The sequence below is a fragment of the Asterias rubens genome, chromosome 12 (genome assembly GCF_902459465.1).
Source record: "Asterias rubens chromosome 12, eAstRub1.3, whole genome shotgun sequence".
In the NCBI taxonomy this organism is placed as follows: Eukaryota; Metazoa; Echinodermata; class Asteroidea; order Forcipulatida; family Asteriidae; genus Asterias; species Asterias rubens.
This window is the reverse complement of record NC_047073.1, coordinates 14,645,798-14,667,579: the sequence shown is the minus strand read 5'-3', so window position 1 is coordinate 14,667,579 and position 21,782 is coordinate 14,645,798. Positions and strand designations below refer to the sequence as shown.

General features: G+C 37.4%; 1 protein-coding gene across 1 annotated transcript in view; it reads right to left on the bottom strand.

Moving 5' to 3' along the window:
* LOC117297334 (serine/threonine-protein kinase NIM1-like) overlaps positions 1–21,782 on the bottom strand; it is a 38,266-nt gene that overhangs the window by 3,405 nt on the left and 13,079 nt on the right. Inside the window, exon 3 of the mRNA XM_033780308.1 lies at positions 17,831–18,099. Coding sequence (XP_033636199.1) covers positions 17,831–18,099 — 269 coding nt within the window. The remainder of the gene's footprint in view (positions 1–17,830; positions 18,100–21,782) is intronic.

Sequence of the window (21,782 nt, the reverse complement as noted above, 5' to 3'; positions counted from 1 at the left end):
GGTAACGTTATTCTGGCAAGCATAATTTTGTTGGCTTAGCTACTGTTTGTGCTTAAGCAAATCTATGAAATCGGGCTCCTGAACTTTTAAAAATAAATTTTGAATTGTGCGTATCAGTCCGATTTACTTTCAAATGCAACTTTGAACTGTTCCTTCTTATCATTTACATTTAGCTCAATACAAGTTTATGTCTTGAGGAACTTCATTTCCAAAGCAATCTAACGACTGATAATTAAGCAACAACCCCGGAAGATGTACACATTGTTAAAGGAACATTGCAGAATTGGTAATGAAAAAAAAACGTCTAAATCACAGATTTACATATAGATCTTACACGGTCTAATGATGATGACAGTAGAAAACATCCATTGAAATATTTCTGTATGAAATGTCATATTTGATGGGAAAAAAATTAAACTAATTGGAGTTTTATCATGCTCAGTGAGCGTTTCATTCATTTTTTTCTATTGATGTCATGCAAAATGTGTAATCATTTTTTTTAACTATTTTCTTATGACCCAGAAGGCCAGTTCGATCTTAAACTTCTACAGGCTGAATTTATGTATGGTGTTCTACATAAAGTGCTCACACTGCCAAGTCAACTGTTTTGTTAGCAAAAACCAATTCTGTAATGTTCCTTTAACCTTGGCCTGGCATGTCTTCTTCCTTCACGGCTACGAAAAAAAGTATAACAATCATCAATTATGAAATATCGTAATGGCCTAGGCCGGCCACACCAGCAATAAAAACCACCCCCAGCTGTCAACTCTTATCCACCCTGTATTTGCAAACATGTCGGAGATCAAATACCTTAATTGCCGAGAGTGAAATCACAGGGGGAAAACAAAAAGTGAACGTAAACGCCAATGTTTGACGAGCAATTATGAAAAAGGTCCGGTTATTGACTGATCAATATACTTGAATGTTTGCATAAATCCATGGCCGGATTGGCTAACTGCGCAGTCACGTCCGCTGGTCGATCGGAGTACATACTTATTGGTTAAAATTTTGTGCTGTAAAATATGGCTCGCTGAAATATTTTCAAATTCATCTTTACCCAAAAGGGTCCTCTCCAGTATTTTTTTTAAACGGTTGGCATTCTTGACCCAAATTGTGGAAGTTGAGGAAATGGAATAGGGAAAGCATTCTGAATTGAAACAAGGTCCTTGGAATGTTTTCACTTAATTGGTGTTTTATCTTTTGTTTTTTTAAAAGCCATATTAACTGTGCAATCTAGGGCATTTGAAATGGTGTCATCTTGATGATTTTTTGTGAACTTCTTCTCAAATTCAAGCCCGCCCCCCCCCCCAAACAAGAATATTGGTGGTTATCAGCCCTTATTAGCGAAAATTGCGCATTTCCAGTTAGTGTGATTCAGCCCCGTATGCTAGCTTTTGTATAGGAAGAACCCTGTGCAATCCGTGAGATGAGAGGGAAGGACAAACCCTGTAGAAATCTATTTTAAATAGATTTTTCAAAGTCTGAAAAAAAAGAGTCTCAAGAAGATGAGTTTTTCACTTTCAGAGATGAAAGACTGGAACATTGGTGATTTTGAGACATTGGTGATTTTGAGACATTGGTGATTTTGAGACATTGGTGATTTTGAGACATTAGTGATTTTGAGACATTGGTGATTTTGAGACATTGGTGATTTTGAGGTACAAGTAAATGATGAAGATGCATTTTATACATGCAAGTCTTTACAGTCCTCTTTTGAATTTCCATGTATTATGATAAATCTGTCCAAAACGTATTCATGATTGAAGCGATCACTCACGACCAATCCTGTCGATTTAATCGACTGCCTGGTTCTAGAGAGGTCAATCTCTCAGGATTCTAGACTGGGGAAGAAGAAAACTAAAACGAGGGGCTGGAATCGGAGGTGCAGGGGGGATGAGTTGATTGCTGTTTGCCATTTTCATCAATTGAGACCTCTGTGAGTTGACTTGCTTTGCCAAGTAAACGTTATTATGATACATGTTACAGCTTACGCATGCAGGTTTGTGTAATATATGTTGTAGCTGTACTTTGAAAAGATTTTGTCGACATGGGATTTCTAGCAGAATCGTCAATATCGAACAGTTAAAAAAACCAAAGCTATATGTACTTTTTCTTCTCTCAGTAACCCGGTGAGAAAATTTAAAACAAGGAAAATGAAGTCCTCCAAAAATCCAATGGATACTTTGCCTTTTAACCACATCATACACTGGTCAGCTCATATCCCATGCTATCCTAAACTGGACCATACCACACATCCTAGTAGAGGGGGTGTCATTCAACATTGGACATTGATTTAGTTAAGAGGGGGCAGGACAACACTCTGCCAGAATCCTTTGTGTACATAATTGGTTTGTCAATTGTCATTACAGATAAAATGTAAAGATCAAACTTAATTACAAAGCAAGTACATTCAGGTTAAATTAAAACCCAGGCAACACCCGGACAAGTAAACAACACACTCAAGATGAGCAGTCCGTTGAAAATATTCAAACCTCTTAACTAATGGAAAAACCTTGTCAGATATGCATGAGGGCGTTGCAATCAATCAGATCCTCGCTTAAAGGCACTGGACACTATTGGTAACTACTCAAAATAATTGTTAGCATAAAACTTGCTTCGTAACAAGCAATGGAGAGCTGTTGATAGTATAAAACATTGTGAGAAACAGCTTTCTCTGAAGTAACATAGTTTTTGAGAAAGAAGTATATTTCTCACTAAAACAGTTACATTGAACTAGAGACCTCAGCTGAGGACAGAAAATATGCCAAGCGTTTAACGATCCTCTCCATTTATGCAATTCTTCGCGGTTTCCATGGTCCAAAAATTATAAAATGAATAATTTCCCCTCAGAGTCTTTCGCCTGCTCTAATGCGGCGAGTGCCAGGCTCTAATACCGTCCATACAACATGACATTAAAATCAAAAGGTAATACTCTTGACCCTGATTTTAGAAATACCCCACGAACGTTGGCGCAATTCTTAACCGATCAATTTAATACCGGCGTGTGCTCGAGGCACATCCCTATCGTGTCTTGAAATCTATGTGGAATCAAAAAAAAGGGAGAAAGCTTTTGCGATGGCTTGAGGACGTCTTCATTGTTTCAGGACAGAAAAGAGACAGGGCGGAGTAAAGTTGCCCGATGGTTATTTATGTATAGGAACGTGGGGTCAGATTTGATTGAAGCTGCTAATTATTGCAGCACTGTGATCAGTTTAATTTTATAAGACTAAAATTTATTTTAGGAATCTGGTAATTACCTTAAAGCACATTGACAGTATTGGTTAATGACAAAAGCTTACCAACACTTTATGTAACCCAACATACTTAGAAATAACCTGAAATAAACCTGTGAAAGTTTAAAGGCATTGGGCACTATTGGTAATTACTCAAAATATTGTTTTATAAAGCATAGAAACTTACTAAGTAACAAGCAATGGAGAGCTGTTGATAGTATAAAACATTGTGAGAACTGGCTACCACTGAAGTAACATACACATAGTTTTCGTGAAAGAAGTTATTTTCCACTAAAATATTTGAATTTTATTGATTACGAGACCTCAGATTTAGAATTTGAGGTATCGAAATCAAGCATCTGAAAGCACACTACTTCGTGTGACAAGTGTGTTTTCTCTTACATTATTATCTCACAACTTCGACGAGCGATTGAGTTCAAATTTTCACAGGTTTGTTATTTTGTGCATATGTTGAGGTTCACCAAGTGAGAAGACTGGTCTTTGACAAGAACAAATAGTGTCCACTGCCTTTAAAAGCATTATGATGCAGCCACCATGTTGGTAATGTACCCTGTGTACATTATGTAATGAATAATGAATTTATATATGCTATAAGAAGGGATCTGTCTATGTACATTATCTTTGTCCTTGAAAATACTGAGAAGACTGCATGCACTATGATTAAATATTAATTTCAAAATAAAAATGAAGAACTGTAAATTGTAAGTACTATTATGTGATCCTGAAGCAGTCACATGCAAATGTTTGCTTCTGAATTATTGATGGTAATAATCAGTTTGAAAAAGAATCTACATTGAAAGCAATAACCACCAATCAATACAATTGTTTGAGTTGATTGTCATGGTACATGTATAAATACTTGAAGATAACTAGAGTAACTAAAGGGAAAAACCTTTTAAAAAAAACAAGATGATAAAAACAATGGATTATATTTTTCTCCAAACACTCAATCCATCTGAAATAACATCAAAACATTATCTCTATGATTCTGTACAAACAGGGCGTACAATGTATATTTTGGAACAAATCCAAACAGGATTGGCAAAGGGAAAGTTACTTGTTCATGCTTTTCCATTTTAAAGGCACTGGACACCTATGGTAATTGGTAATTGTCAAAGACCCGTATTCTCACTTGGTGTATCTCAACACATGCACAAAAATAACAAACCTGTGAAAATTTGAGCTCAAATGGTCATCAAAATTGCAAGAAAATTATGAAAGAAAAAACATGCTTGTTGGACAAATTTGTGTGCTTCAAGATGCCTAAAAAAAAAGGCTTTGCCTGAAGTGTTTTAATATTTGAGTGGGAAATTATCTCTTTCTCAAAAACTCTGTTACTTCAGAGGGAGCCGTTTCTCAACAGCTCTCCATTGCTTGTTAGCAAGTAAGTTTTCATGCTAACAATTGTCTTGAGTAATTACAAATACTGTCCAGTGCCTTGAATTTATAATAACATTTAAACTGAGTCTAAGCTAGCACATGCATGTGTCCCTAACAATCTCAATACTCATGTTGCTTGAACAAAGAGTAGTATTTTAAGACTAGTTTTTATGAAGTTTTTAAAAGACCACTAAATGTTCATTAATTGTATGAATGAACAGTACATAAACTGCTGTGATAAACATGTTATGAACTGTTGATGCATGTTCATGGACTGATCATGAACGTTCTTGAAAGTTCATAAAGTCATGAATTTTATCTCGCCTGGGATCTTATAAGGGTTTGTGCTGCAGCATTCACTGCCAGAAACACAGGGACAAACCCCTTCTCTTAGCGTTAAGTGTAACTTGGTTCTTCTACCCCAATGCAAGGAAACCTAAGCCATTACATCCCATCCCAAGGACGAATTAATAATAATCATCGATAATCGTCAAATAATACCTTCAGCCTTGCTTAAGGACATAAGTGTAAAGACCGTTTTAAAACCCACACTCGGCTGATCAGAAGTTTAAGTCCGGTTGGCTTGACCCCTCGGATAAGACACATCACTCGGCCATGACACGCTGCTTGGCCATGACACTCCAAAGAGATGATGAGAGAATGACAGAGATGGTCGAACATTTTGAAAGGTTCACAAAACATTTACTCAATTCTACATGTATGTTTTTATGTACAACTCACTGCAATCACGCCAACAAATTTGCCAAGCATTCAAAACCTTTCACTTTCAAATCGGTGCTACAATGAAGGAACAGACTGACCAAGTTGACTTTCAGATAAAAATGTGTTCCTCTTTTTTTTGCCTTCCTCTTTCTGTCATTATTACCACCATGAAAACTTTTACAAGTCTGTTTCAAGAGCAGACAATGGTGCTTAACAATTGTGTTGTTGCTAAGCAGAAATTAGCAGTGAACCAATCACAAATATACACATTTACTTGTTATTTTGGCTGGTAAGCAAGATATACTGTACTAAGTCAAATTTCTGTGCTTAACAGCTTCATGAAATTGGGCCCTGAAGCCCAGCATGCCAAAGGCTCAATTTTATGAGCTGCTTTCAACAGACAATTTTGCTTTCACATTTTCTGCTTAGCAAAAATTAGCAGGACACCAGGGCCCAATTTCTTAGCGCTGCTTAGCAGCCGATTGTGTGCTTACTGTGTGATTTCTGTTTCATAGCGCTGCTAACCGTAAGCACACGAAAAGGCATGCTAACTTTCCGGTGCTAACCGCACGAAAATAAATGACGTCACAATGCAAATCCGCGGTAAACATGCAATATGGCCGCCCAATTTTTCTGCTAACCTGTGAAATACGCTCAGGCTGAAGCAAATTTTTCTGCTACAGTAAGCACGCAAATTTGCTTACCGTTTAGCAGCGCTATGAAATTGGGCCCAGTCAGAAATGATGCATGTGATGTAACACAGTCAATTGACTGGTAACGTTATTCTGGTAAGCACATCAATGAAATTGGGCCCAGATCTGAATCATACCTCCAAAGCAAGAAAGTAACCCCAAACTTTAATCGAGTTCGTCTAACATACCAAACACATTCAAATCAATACAGTAGATTAGTTTTGAAAGACGTGCACAGGGACTTTTTCAGCCTTTTTTGCTGACTTTACAATTTAGAGGTTTTCTGCCACAGTGCCGCAACGAATCAGGCCTGAGTTATCTTCCCGCCAAAAAACCTCATGGCGTTTAATCTAGTGTGGTGTCAATGTGCCAAACCTTATGAAAATACACACATGTTTTGATAATCTTCCTTTCCAATCTCACCCGCACACGATGGGAAAAATTGTAGAAGACAAAACCTCACGTGAAAATAAGTATTGGGATTGCAACCTTTACTTTACAGGAACATTACAGAATTGGTAAGACAAAAAAACCTTGTCTAAGATGACAGATTTACATAAAACTTACACGGTGTAATGATGATGATAGTAGAAAACATCCCTTGAAATATTTCTGTCTGAAATGTCATATTTATGGTGACAAATTTCTGTCTGAAATGTCATATTTGATGGAAAATTTCTGTCTGAAATGTCATATTTGATAAGAAATAAACAAAACTATATTCCCATTTGGAGTTTATCGCTCAGTGAGCGTTTTATTCATTTTTGGGTTTTTTAATCGATGTCCTGCAAAATGTTATCGGTTTTTCACTATTTTCTCTGACCCAGATGGCCAATCGATCTCAAACTTCTACAGGTTTGTCAGTTTATGTATATATTGGTTATGATTACATAAATTATCATAAAGTGCTTACACTGCCAGCAACTGTTTTGCTAGCAAAAAAACAATGTCTAATGTTCCTTTAAATGATGGTTAGAAAACTATTAAGCGAATTCGTGCAGTAAAGTGATCATTGCAATAAATACAGTGACGCTCTCATTATATTATACTCAAGACTGGGTTGGGAAACCATGGGGACACTCCAGCGTCTACCGCACTCCAGCAACTACCGCGCTGCGACTCTGCGAGCAGAAACATACTCCATTGACCCAGCACAGCGAAAAATCTGAATATTATGCCACTTGACAATGAATTACCCCAGACACAGGTTTAATCATTTTCAACGACGGTAGGATACAAGGAAAAGATAATGTTCAATTGATAAAAATTCAACACAGGCGTTTTCAAAACGACGTCGTGCAAATTGATTTCCACTCCCCCTCCTCTATTTTTCTTCTTCTTCTTCGGTGCAAGGACTGTGTGATTACTTTCTATAATTGGTGTGACTAGGGCTTCTCGTCATTCGCATTGCAATGGAAACACTCCAGGAAGCTTTTCTGGATAAGTCTGCGGACAATTAAATGGAAATTTTGTTGTCTGTTTAATTAATACCCAAACTAATGGGTTTTTATTGTTGACAGACCTTCATCATCTTTGTCATGGTTCCCTGTTTGCAATAGCAATGAGAATCACTGATTCTTCCTGTAGGAGGGGGTCAGATAATTTTGGCCTTTGAGCCTCAGTCTGGAGTGCATATCATGGCAGGTAGATGACAGTACCACAAATTTGTTTATGAAGATGAATCCACATGTATTTTATGGGCACAATCAACAAATATAAACAAACTAAATATAAACAAAAATCTTAATTTTATGAACATACATTAGACACTGTACAGCAATTCAGAGCTGCCAACATTTGCATCTGGCAATCAGTGAGATTTTGTACAGCAATCAGAAAGGTATTTAGAATAACATTCAACATAATAGGGGAAATGTTTTCATAATCAGGGAAATTTTGAGAATTATTTTATCAGAACATGAAATGGCTAGTTTGTTTTTCAGGGAACTTTTCACTGACTTACAAAGGGAAAGGTATTCAAACTATGGCAGGTTTTTAAAAGTTTTTTTAACATGCATAGCAACTACGTGTATAACTGTGTTCTTATTATTACTAATTATAGGGCAGGCCTTAAAGCTATTGGACACTTGGGAACAGAAACAAAAATTAAAGTTCACAGATTTACAAATAACTTACAGGGTTTACAGAAGGTAATGGTGAACGACTTCTCTTGAAATATTATTCCATGAAATGCTTTACATTAAAACAATTATCGCGTTATTTTCTCTCGACTCCGATGACTGATTGAGCCTAAATTTTCACAGGTTTGTAATTTTTTATATAAGTTGTGATACACAATGTGGGCCTTGGACAATACTGTTTACCGAAAGTGTCCAATGGCTTTAAAGGCACTGGACACTGTTGGTAATTGTCAAAGACCAGTCTTCTCACTTGGTGTATCTCAACATATGCACAAAATAACAAACCTGTCAAAATTTGAACTCAATTGGTCGTCGAAGTTGTGAGATAATAGAGAAAGAAAAAACACCCTTGTCACACAAAGTTGTGTGCTTTCAGATGCTTGATTTGGGGACCTAAAAATCTTATTCTGCGGTCTCAAAATCAAATTCTTGGAAAATTACTTCTTTCTCGAAAACACGTTACTTTCAGAGGGAGCCGTTTCTCACAATGTTTTTTACTTCAACAGCTCCACATTGCTTCTTACCAAGCAAGTTTTTATGCTAACAATAATTTTGAGTAATTACCAATAGTGTCCATTACCTTTAAATTTTGTTCTGGAAGGGACAAGGCAATTTTATGAGGACAATTTAAATTTGTATCAGAACTTTGCAAAAGGAGAGCCACCGAAGCAGCCAGCACAGCTATGTACAGCAATTGGTGACATATTGGTTAATTCTGTACACAGTTCCAGCAGGCCACAGATGGCATTGTTTTGGTACATGTATGCATAAGGCCATAGACGTAACAAACATTGCACAGCATTTGCTGCAGATAGGCCTATACACATCACATTTGCACATCTAATAATTATTCCCTGGTTTAATTAACCCAATTCACCTGATGTAAATCATAACAATAATATTGGGAGTTCATTGGTATGTAGAAAGAAGGCCACAGATAAAATTATACATGCACCGCAGCATTTGCTGCAGATCAATGTAAAATAATGTACGTGTAGGCCCTACACACTTCTACACTTTGAAAGGTATTCCTTGGTTAAAAAAAAAAAGGAATGTTTGGCAATAACTCTTGAAAATGATGGCAATAAAGACTTAAAGGCACATGGACACTATTGGTAATTAATCAAAATAATTGTTAGCATAAAAACTTACTTGGTAACAAGCATTATGAAGAGCTGTGGATAGTATAACACATTGTGAGAAATAGCTCCCACTGAAGAAATGTAGTTTTCGAGAAAGAAGTTATTTTCCACAAAACTATTTGAATTGGATTTCGAGACCTCAGAATTAGATTTTGAGGTCCCGAGGTCAAGCATCTGAAAGCACACAACTTTGTGTGACGAGGGTGTTGACGACCAATCGAGCTCAAATTTTCACAGTTTTGTTATTTTATGCATATGTTGAGATAAGTTAGAAGACTGGTCTTTGACAATTACCAATAGTGTCCGCTGTCTTTAAACCATAAAAGAATCAGATTCATTAAAAAACATTGGAATCTAATAATCAAGCCTGAACTTCGGAAACGTACATGCAGATCTGCACACCTGTCATATTACATATGTACAACAACTCACTTTCCTTCAAATTCTACCAATCCAATAATGTCGTTAAATTTGCGCTGCTGGTGATAAATAATATTCATGAAAGCATTCCATGCCTACGCAAAAAAAATGTTATTAGCTTATTACATCCCCCAGTGAGCACAATGTATTGTGTGCACGTATATAATCGTCGCGCTGTATTCACAGCGACGACAATAGTTATCGTGATGGAATAGAAACTAGAGACAACAACAATTTATTTACGTATTCTGATCACAAGCAGTGTTGTGTGTCACACACTTGGACCTTGTACAGCACATGATGTAACTACATCATTATGTATGGGAGACGCAAGTGTGAACAGGAAAGAAAAGGAAAGAAAAGAGGAAAGCACTTCTCGTTATTCCTATAGAGTGTACGTGTCACACTCCATCATTGCCAAGAAGTAGAGGCTTGATCAGAATACACATTTGAGTTTACATTACATACATGAACACAGTGATCATATTATTAAGAGTGGCGCTCATATACAGCGCTCATATCCGTTACTCAGTGAAGCTCAAAGTGCTTCAACATTCAGTATTTTCTTGGTGATCTTACAATACGTTTTTTTATAAGAACAATTCCTTTATACATTAAAGGCTATGTATGGTTTACAAGGTGCTGCGGCGCAATATGTAGCAAATAAAACCAGGAACACCGGGGCAAAACTCTTTACGATAAGTGCACTGGGCTCTTTTACATGCTAAACACAATCCGCATCCGCTTTATTCCTCTTCTGAAGGACGCAGCAATAATGGTCAAGTGTCTTGCTTTTATGGCGTGTTCTGGTCGAGCAGATAAGAGCATCAGACCCAAGCTCTGGTGTTTCTGAACAGTCGTGGTCGTGACACTTGTGTCTCTGTCCCGGTCGTGACACTTGTGTCTCTGTCCCGGTCGTGACACTTGTGTCCTTGTCCCGGTCGTGACACTTGTGTCTCTGTCCCGGTCGTCACACACTTGTGTCCTTAAGAGGACCCTTGTAAGGGTCACGAAAGGGACTGATTCAAAACACCAGAGCTTGAGTCCGATGCTGTTATCCGCTCTGCCAGGAACTTAAGGCCAGGTCAGAATTGGTGGCTACCTGACCATCTTGTAAAGCTAAGGGTCGTTTGACCCGGAAGGTGCTAATTGACTTGACTGCGGACATTGGTAAAACTTGAACTTGACCTTTCACACGACACAGAAACCACTTTTTGGGTGTCAAAGGTCAACATAGTTAATCGTTTGTTCACTGGTATTCGCACAGCTACAGCTAGCATGGAATGGCTATTGCATGTGTTGATCACCAATTTTCTTGCCTGCATGCATGATATAGGTATAGGATAATGCCCGAGGTGAACGCCATTCGTGTGTAAGAATGGCCCACATGTGTGAATCATTGTATTCTACTTTTAAAACATCTTTCCAACCATATGCATTTTATAACAAACGGTTACAAACGCTTTTTATAGACCAACTCGTCTGATCCAAGGCAGCGTGTTCCTTTAAGGACCATGGACCCCCCTGCTTATTTCACTCATGTGAAAAAGGCCTCAGTTACATAAGTAAATTTGTGACCATTTGATATTTCCAATTTTGCCAACGCACACGCTTTAAACTTAATTCCCTCCCTTGATCACTAAACTTGAATAAGACATTTTTTTTTCTTTTTTCTGGGTCCGTTGAAAATGGTTTGGCTGAATAAATTGTAATTTAATATCAATGATGGTTCTGCGCTCAGCTTCATGAAATTTTATCTCGGTATGCTTGCATCAGGCCCTGATCTTTAAAAAAAAAATGGGTCACATTTTATATTAACATGAAAAGTTACATCCAGGAAAAAAAAATAACTGCATTAGTATAGGTCTGTAAACTGTTGCTGCCATTAAAGGGGCATTGACCTCCAAATCTTGGCTGTTTGGAAAATTACTTCTTTTAATATATCCATTTCATGTTTCTAAAAGACCAGTATTCTCACTTGGTGTATCCACACTTAAATGCATAAAATAACAAATCTGTGAAAATTTGGACTCATCCATGGTCATCGAAGTTTCAAGAGAACAATGAAAGAAGGAAAAAAACACCCTTGTTGCACAAACTTGTTTGCTTTCAGTTGCCCAGGAAAGGCTTCAGGCCCGTTTTAAGTCTTTTAATATTTTAGTGAGAAATACCTCTTTCTTAAAAACTACATTACTTTATCGGCAGGAGCCGTTTCTCACTATGTTTTACACTATCAACAGCTCTCCATTGCTTGTTACCAAGTAAGTTTTTATGCTGACACTTTGAGTAATTACCAATAATAAGTGTCCAGTGCCTTTAAGAGTTGTTCATGCTTCAAAACACCAACATTGTGTTGTTATTAGTGTGTTTGCTTCCCTATGTGACTGGATTAACAGGCTTTCGAGCTACAGTGTTTAATTATACTTTTGTTGATCCTGGCCATCACATTAGGGTTGTTTTATAATTTCCTGTGCCCTTATTGTTTTTCTTGCTTTGTATTTACTTTTGTACATGTACTTATAATTATCTATTTGACATACTGTCTGCTTGTATTTGTAATTGTTTATTGGCCAAATAAAGAATAAGGATAAGAATAAGTCATGTTAGAGAGAAGCGATAACAAAAACATGAATTTTCCTCTTGAAATACAACCAGCAGAATATGCGGCTGCCAGGGAGTCAAAAATGTTCTACAAAATAGCAGACTATGTTCTGTCATGATTACACATTTAGACCGCACAATTTCCAAGGATATCTATGAGAATCGTTATTGTATTATAGGCCCATTAAATTCAGGAATATGATATTTGCCTTCAGAAAAAAAAGTAGGAAAATTTAATTGAGTACAAGGGCAGATGCCATTACATTACATGAACATGTAAAGGGCCTATTTAATAACATTTTTCTACTAATTTTTGGGCAACAAAATCGGAAATTAAAAATGTAAGAAATCAAAATTAGGAAGAATATCATACCTTTATTTAAATATCTTTCCAACCATCATTTTAAAAACGCTTTTTTAAAGTCAACAGCACCCACAGCGAAGGCAACGTGCCCTTTGAATCTCACCTGCCGCCGTGTTTTAAAAAACCCTACGTGGACCTTGCGAATGTAAGGAGCTTATTTATACACACTTAATGCGAAACCTAAGAAAGTGGGTCAAACTACTTAAGATGTTGAGGGTCCGCATCTGTGAACCCAATACACGAGGACACAATTAAAGGCACTGGACACCATTGGTACATGATGTGTAGTTACTCAAAATAATTGTTCCAGCATAAAAACTTACTTAGTAACAAGCAATGGAGAGATGTTGATCGAGTACTAAACACTGTTAGAAACAGCTCCCTATGAAGTAACATAGTTTTTTTTAGAAAAAGGTACATGTAATTTCTCACTCAAACACTAAAAGACTTCATCAGACCTCTAAGCCTTTTATAAGCCATCTGAAAGCACACACATTTGTGCAACCAGGGTGTTTTGTCTTTCAGTATTCTCTTGCAACTTCGATGACCAATTTAATCCAAATTTTCACAGGTTTGTTACTTGATGTATACATGTTAGTATACACCAAGTGAGAATACTGGTGTTTGGGTACCAAAGGTGGCCAGCAGCCGATTTCACGAAACGCTAGGACTAATCCTATCTCGAGTTAGGACAAGTAACCCATCCTAACTTAGGATGGGTTCAATGCGTCCTACGCCTTTGGATACGGAACTTAACTCGTCCTAAGTTCTAAGATTAACCCTAATATAGGAAGAGTTTGGTGAAATCGACGGCAGTGCCTTTAATGCAATGGGTAATGGTTAGTCGATGATGTGCTCTGAATTAATGTACATCGTGTATGCATGCATGCGTAGAATGGATTTCCGAAAGCACTTCCAATCCATGCCTGTTTGGGTCCCAGTTACATATCATAGAGCTGCTTTTAAAAATACAAACAGTTAGCTACATGTACAGTACATACAAAACAAATCTATCAGCTTGACAAAAGTACATGTACTTGCAGCAGCTACATGTGTATAAATTAATAACAGTACACAGCTCAGAAGGCTTTTTCAAATACATTATCAACTTCATGTATACCGTCACAGGAAACCATTTATACCCCTGGGTGAAGAGAAAAACAATTATGAAGTTTTTTGCTGATGGACCCAAGTGGAATGACGGGGACTCGAACCTGTTACATCCCGATCACTAAACCACTAGAACTAATGAACTCGATGCTCTAAAACGGCTCAGCCATGACACCCTAGTACTTGCACATATACAGTGTCCATAACATTTTATCAACAAACGTCCAGTCAAATGATAACATCCCGTATAAACCCTTAAAGGCAGTGGACACTATTGGTAATTACTCAACATAATTATCAGCATAAAACCTTATTTAACGAGTAGTGGGGAGCTGTTGATAGTATAAAACATTGTGAGAAATGGCTCCCTCTGAAATGACGTAGTTTTCGAGAAAGAAGTAATTTTCCACAAATTTGATTTCGAGACCTCAAGTTTAGAATTCAAGGTTTCGAAATCAAGCATCTGAAAGCACACAACTTCGTGTGACAAGGGTTTTTTTTTCTTTCATTATTATCTCGCAACTGCGACGACCGATTGAACTCAAATTTTCACAGGTTTGATATTTTATGCATATTAAATGTTGAGATACACCGAGTGAGAAGACTGGTCTTTGACAATTACCAATAGTGTCCAGTATCTTTAAACTCAAAGAATCCTAAGTTTTCTTTTTTAGCTTGGCCATCATCAGTTCTTAAAATAAAAAAACTGTCTCCTCTCAGAAATTTCCGATTTCTTAATAAGCCCTCAGCGATGTTAAAGAAAACACTGCCTTTCCAGCGAGAGTGTTGAGTGGATGTTAAAGGAACACGTTGCCTTGGATCGGACGAGTTGGTCTATAAAAAAGCATTTGAAACCGTTTGTTATGAAATGCATATGGTTAGAAAGATGTTTTAAAAGTAGAATATAATGATCCACACAAGTATCATTCAAAATTGCACGGTTTTCCTTTTACGTCGCGAACTATAACACGGTCGTGACTCCCATAAATGGCTGATCGTGTTAGTCCACGAGGTAAAAAGAAAATCCAACAATTTCGAAGACATATTTGTGTAGATCATTGTATTCTACTTTTACAACATCTTTCTACCCAATGCATTTTATAACAAATGGTTACCGAATGCTTTTCAAAGACCAACTCGACCGATCCAAGGCAACGTGTTCCTTTAAAAAAAAACACTGCCTTTCCCGCGTGAGTGTCGTAGTGATGTTAAATCAGGATAAAAGTTGACAGGGTGTATTTATATTAATAGATGTCCAGGTGGAAATTTCTCCATTTACGCAGCTGATTCCCGCCGGCTCTTTTAAAGAAAAAACGCCAATTTCCTGTTTGCGCATTAGATTGTTAATGCAATTTGTTGGTGTGTAAGGAGTATACACATGTACTAATTAAAAGATTTCAATTGGCATTAAGACTATTCAATCTCTTTGTGTTTCAATTTTGAAAAAAGTATTAACCTCTTTGTTACATGTATTGCAATTTTCAAACACAATGCTTTTTTTATAATAACATATTTTGATCTATTTTCTAACTTAAAGACAGTGGACACTATTGGTAATTGTCAAAGACCAGTCTTCTCACTTGGTGTATCTCATCATATGCATAAAATAACAAACCTGTGAAAATTTGAGCTCAATTGGTCATTGAAGTTGCGAGATAATAATGAAAGAAAAAACACCCTTGTCACAAGACCTCAAATTCTAAACTTGAGGTCTCGAAATCAAATTCGTTGAAAATTACTTCTTTCTCGAAAACTACTCTACTTCAAAGGGAGCCATTTCTCACAATGTTTTTATACTACCAACCTCTCTCTATTACTCGATGCCAAGTAAGGTTTTATGCTAATAATTATTTTGAGTAATTACCAATAGTGTCCACTGCCTTTAAGTTTTGTCCTTTTATTCCTGACATTTTTCCAATACACATATATGTAGCTCTCTCAAGAGATATCTGGCCAGCAATAAAAGTTAATTGGCATTTTCATCAATATTGTCATTCATTGGAAATATCTATAGATGCATATAATAAGGCTGTCTTATTACAATGCAGGCCCATTTTAATGACTAGATGTACTGTATGGCAAAATGTTTGTAACGTACAATGTGCATTCATCAAAAGATTTGCCGTATGTATTAAAGTAACGTTTCTAGGAACTGGAACCGGAAATTAAAGAATCCCCTACAATGTTCGAATACGCTCTCATTTCTAATATAAACCCTGTGCGATGAATAATTTCTTCCTAAAGTTAATGGACCACTGGTTCATGTGTAATCCAAGGCCTACATGTAGAACAAAATAGAGGCTTAGCCCCCCGTTACACTGCTCTCTGAAACATTCTCCTAACTTCAGGATTCTCCTCTCGCAAAATCAAAATGTCCTCAGCCTATAAAAGACAAAACTTGGCCTGCTCAGGGCTCGAACTTTACACTGTCCAACCATTAAGCTCAAGATGGGACAAGTCCGGTGGTCTTTTTTTCCCTAAATTTAACATCTTTGTCTCAAAATAGTGGTGCTCAAATGTTAAAGGCAGTGGACACTATTGGTAATTACTCAAAATAATTATTAGCATAAACCTTTCTTGGTGACGAGTAATGGGGAGAGGTTGATGCTCCAACACATTGTGAGAAACGGCTTCCTCTGAAGTGACGTAGTTTTCGAGAAAGAAGTAATTTTCCACAAATTTGATTTCGAGACCTCAAGTTTAGAACTTGAGGTCTCGTAATCAACCATCTAAATGCACACAACGTCGTCTGACAAGGGTGTTTTTTCTTTCAATATTATCTCGCAACTTCGATGACCGATTGAGCTCAAATTTTTCACAGGTTTGTTATTTTATGCATGTTGAGATACACCAACTGTGAAGGCTAGTCTTTGACAAATACCAATAGTGTCCACTGGCTTTAAGTTTGAGTCTCACAAATATCTTTTAAAGACAATGGACACTATTGGTAATTGTCAAAATCCAGTCTTCTCACTTGGTGGATCTCAACATATGCATAAAATAACAAACCTGTGAAAATTTGAGCTCGATTGGTCATCTGAGTTGCGAGATAACTATGAAAGAAAAAACACCCTTGTCACACGAAGTTGTGTGCTTTCAGATGCTTGAAAAATTCCGACCTCAAATTCTAAACTTGAGGTCTCGAAATCAAATTCATGGAAAATTACTTCTTTCTCGAAAACTATGTCACTTCAGAGGGAGCCGTTTCACACAATGTTTTATACTATCAACCTCTCCCCATTACTCGTTACCAAGTGAGGTTTTATGCCGATAATTATTTTGAGTAATTACAAATAGTGTCCACTGCTTTTAATCATGCTGATTATCACTAATGAAACAGACGAAATGATACAGTTTCTCTCTAAGAAGTTTCTTGTTCAGGTTTGTTCAAATGAAGCAGTAAAGATAATCAAACTGTGTCTTCATTTTGACTCGGTCTCTTTGCATTTTAATTCTGGATTTGTAAATAAAATCCCCAGTAAAGATTCTGCGCTCTTGTGGATCCCCTCCGAATTCGAGTCCTGCCGCTGCATTCTGGGCTCCGCTAATTCTATGCATAGTTGTAAAAGGTTACAAAGCTTGTCCAGTAATGAATCATTGTCTGGTTAGAGAGCAGAACCCAAGGTTCAACTTGCTTTACATATGGTGCAATGTATGTTAATCACAAAGAAGGGTTCATTTCACGCCAAGTCACCTCCGCTTTCATCCACCTTGGACTGATCACTTGATACCTCTTCCTCCCCCCCCCCAACCATCGCCAACAGGGGCTTATTTAATAAATCTGTTAAAAACAGAAAATTCTGCTTATCAAATTTCTTGGCTAAGCAAGAAATGACCAAGGTTCCAGTCGAGTATGAATGATTTTTGGTTGGTTACCTATTTTTGCAAAGCAACCGTTTTTTTTTTTTGCTAAGCAACTTTTTTGTGCTTACAGGCTTTATGACATTGGACCCTGCAGGACAAAATAAAAACTAGCCTGTACCCCCCAATTATATCAACTTACCATATGATGCACAGCAGCAACGACCTGAGCGTATATCGGCTTACATTCCGCCTCGCTCAGTTTACCCTCGTTGGAGATCTTAGTGAACAGCTCGCCGCCAGCGGCGTACTCCATGACGAGATGGAGCTTGGCTAACGTCTCGATCACCTCATAGAGCCGGATGATGTTAGGATGGTGGAGCTTCTCCATGCAGGATATCTCACGAGAGAGGAGACGCTGGGTCTTCTGGTCAAGCTTCGTCTTGTCCAGTATTTTGATTGCTACTTTTTCTGTTGTCGCAAACAAACAAAAAAGAAGAAAAAAAGTTCATGAAGATTCACCTAATACCACTCCAGGAGCATTGGGTCTTCTGTTTCAGCTTCATCGTCAACCTGTTAGGAACTCACTCTAAGGTAGTGAAGTCAGAAACGATCCACTATAACCTAAAGTACATGTACAACAGTAGTCCCGGCTGATTGTCTACCTTCCGCCCAGGTAGTAGTTAAAAAGCAGGACAGTTCTCTTTTGACCTGAGAAGTCTCGTGGATTCTGAAAATCTACTCCACGCGCAGTAGTACAAATGAATCTAAAGCAAGACAGTACTCAAACCAAGGTGAATTAAAGATTCACCTAGTTCAACCTCATACCACTCCACAAACTTTGGTTTGGACCCAAAGTTCTGAAGTGACTAAGATAGCGCTGTGATAGTGGGTTGATCTACGGGGTAGTTTTGAATTCAGCTACTTCATAGTATCTAGACATGTATGTACCTTACTGACTGTCTCAGGCAAATTTGTACAAATTGCAGGGAGGTGCGTTCAACATTTCACAAGGGGTCAATACAAAAAAGCTTGCCAGGGACTAACTGAATGTACATTTAGCAACAATATTCTTTAGTCTAAGGAAGTACCTCAACTGTATCGGCCCTTATTCAAGTTTAACACACAACGGGCTCAGGCCCTCATCCAATTAAAGGCTGGGGCTTAAACATTGCGCGACCAAGCGTCGAAGCATGCAGGACGCCCATAGCAACAGCAGAAGCCATCAATAAGCCATTCGAGTGTTAGATTTGAATATTGTCTGGTACAATGACCTGCTTACGTACGGTGAACACCCATACACAGTTCTGAAAATGTACATGTACCAGGGTTTTCTCATCTGGAGGTTGCTACATGTAATGTATGCAAAGGCTTGCCCAGAACCATTTGACATGTACATGTAGCGACTGTCTCTTTAGTATGAGGAATTCAAATGTAAGCAGTACTTGTTACTAAGCAAGTCATTGTACCAGACATTCTAACTTGCTAACATGGCTAATGGCTTATTCGCAAATGGCTTCATTCAACATGAAGTGTATTCAACATGTTATTCAACAGACAACTCCGAACCTGATCTACTTTTTAGTGTCATAAAAAAAAACTTCCTGTCCATTACTGCACCGTGAAACGATTTGATGACAAAGATAATGCCAGTAAAAAAAAGGGCCTTCACATCCTACTTATGTGATAATTAGTTCATTGAAGAGATTTACAATATAAACAACTATTTTATGTTCTGTTTTTGTTAGGTGAGGGTGCAATCTGCTTTTCTTACACTATTTATTTTTGCTATACATGTAGGTGTACTTTTAAAAAGCTTCTAACTATCATGACTATTGCAATGACTCTGTAATTGGACCTTCAAGTCACAAAGTTTGTCAATTTTAATCAAAATTCAAAATTCAAAAGTCAAATTCAAATTGTACATATGAGGCAAAGTGCAGAAGACCGACAACAACAATAAAAAGAGGGGAAACAAAAAAGGAGAATATCCTGCCAATCTCGCCAGGAAGCAAAAGGGTATTCAACTCCCATCCAATTCAGATGCCCCTAACCAATCATTTCCGATGCACACGCGATGCGTGGTTTACGTTGATGACTGAGAAAGAAGCCTGCTCAGGTGGCCTACCGTTAGTAAGCTGCCAGGTGAATTACTCAATATGACTCTAAATAAATGAAGACTAAACTACACCCCCCCCCCTTCTCAAATGAACACATTCAAAGAAGCGTGATAATCACATTCATTGGATGGGAAACAAAGTGACCATAATGTTGTTGAACTCCCCTCTTGGAACGCGTTTAAAGTACATGATATCATATCAGGTATTAACCATGTTTCTGTCAAGCATCAAGATATTTCTGTGCTTAGCAAGTTTTTGTGCTTACCAGGCATTGGGCCCATTTGTTTGGCTCTGCTTACCACTAATTCAGCACAAGCAATCAATATTTTTGCTTACAGGGCATGTTATATACATGTAGCTGAATTTCTGCGCTACATGTAGCTGTGTAAAAAAGCGAAGAATGCCTAGTTACATGGAGTACGGACACGCACACAAAAAAAGTCCTGGCTAACCTATCAAAAGTGCAAAATTCTTTGCGTCATTAGTGCGGAGTACTATTCCCCGGCTTTGACAGTTTTCCTAGAAGAAAAATGTTTCTCTGGAGGATTGAATTTGGAACAAGCTTTATCGAGCTTATGCAGCAATCAGGATAAGCCGACAGTGATGCATTGCTCGTGTGGTTTTCTGAATTCTGCGACTTTAACAGTAATTCAGATGGAAGTGTTTCTCCAGAGAATTGAATCTGGTACGAGTTTTTAAATTAGGCTTCTGCAGAAATCAGAGCAAGCAATATTGATACGTTTTTGAAAATGCTAATTCCTTGATAGTTCAGTCAGAAATGTCGGAGGATTGGAACTGGCATGACTGGGTACCAGATCTAGTGAGCTTTCAGAACAAAACTACAGATTTGTTTTAATTAATTTGTATGAATTACCAATTCTGTATAGTATACATGCAATACTTCGTCTTCAGTGGCCTCAAAAGTTTTAAACAGCTACCTGAGCGGAATGTTTTCAACAGAAATGGTATTTTTACTTGTTTATAATGCACTTGTTCACCATTTTAATGCAATTTTGATATGTGTACACTTCTGAACTTTTCGTAATTATCGAGTAAAAAATCAGGCCCCTACCTAAAGGTTTTTTGAAAAACTAAAAACACTTCTGCCGTTGAGAGCGGGCGTCAAAGGACAATGCCGCTGACGTCATTTGTGGGAGTTTGCTTTGTTATACATCCACGCTGCAACAAAGCGGCTTTATCTACTTATGACGTTTTTAGAGTGATTACGTAACGGGGCTTTTCGCATATCTCGCAGAAAAGCTCTGGACAAGGGCATACAAAATGATTGTTTTTTTACACAATTGAAACCTATTTATAATCCTATGACTCAATTTCCTTATTCATCGAAAACATTTTAAGAGGAATTCAGCAAAGTTCACGACTTGACATTTTCGTTCAAGCAGGTCTTTAAAAAGCATTTGCTAACATCACGCTTTTGAAATTTACACAATATTAGTAATTTGAGTATGGGCCACATACAGGTTTCCTCAGGCTTTCAACAGTTATTTAAAGGCACTCACGTTTGGTAATTGTCAAAGACCAGAATTATCACTTGGTGTATCCCAACATATGCATGAAATAACAAATCTGTGAACATTTTGGCTCAATTGGTCATCAAAGTTGCGAGAGAAGAGAAAACACTAAATTGTTGCACAAATATTGTGTGCTTTAAGAAGACTAATAAAAGGCTTCAGGCCTGAAGTCTTTCAATATTGAGTGAGAAATTACCTCTTTTTCAAAAACTACGATTCTCACAATGTTTTATCAACAGCTCTTAAATCTTGTTACCAAGTAAGTTTTAAAGCTAAAATTTTTTTTTGAGTAATTGCCAATAGTGTCCATGCTATTAAGATGCATCCTTGGTTTTATTAACAGAAATAAATCATATTTAATAATGTAGAACTAGAAACACCCAAAACTTCTAGCCGAACTCTTCTTGAGAGCAAGGCCCCTTGCTAAATTGTAACATGGTTGTAAAAATTTACAAAATGTACAAGTGTGAAAGGACAACAATTGTGTTCGACGGCCAAGTTC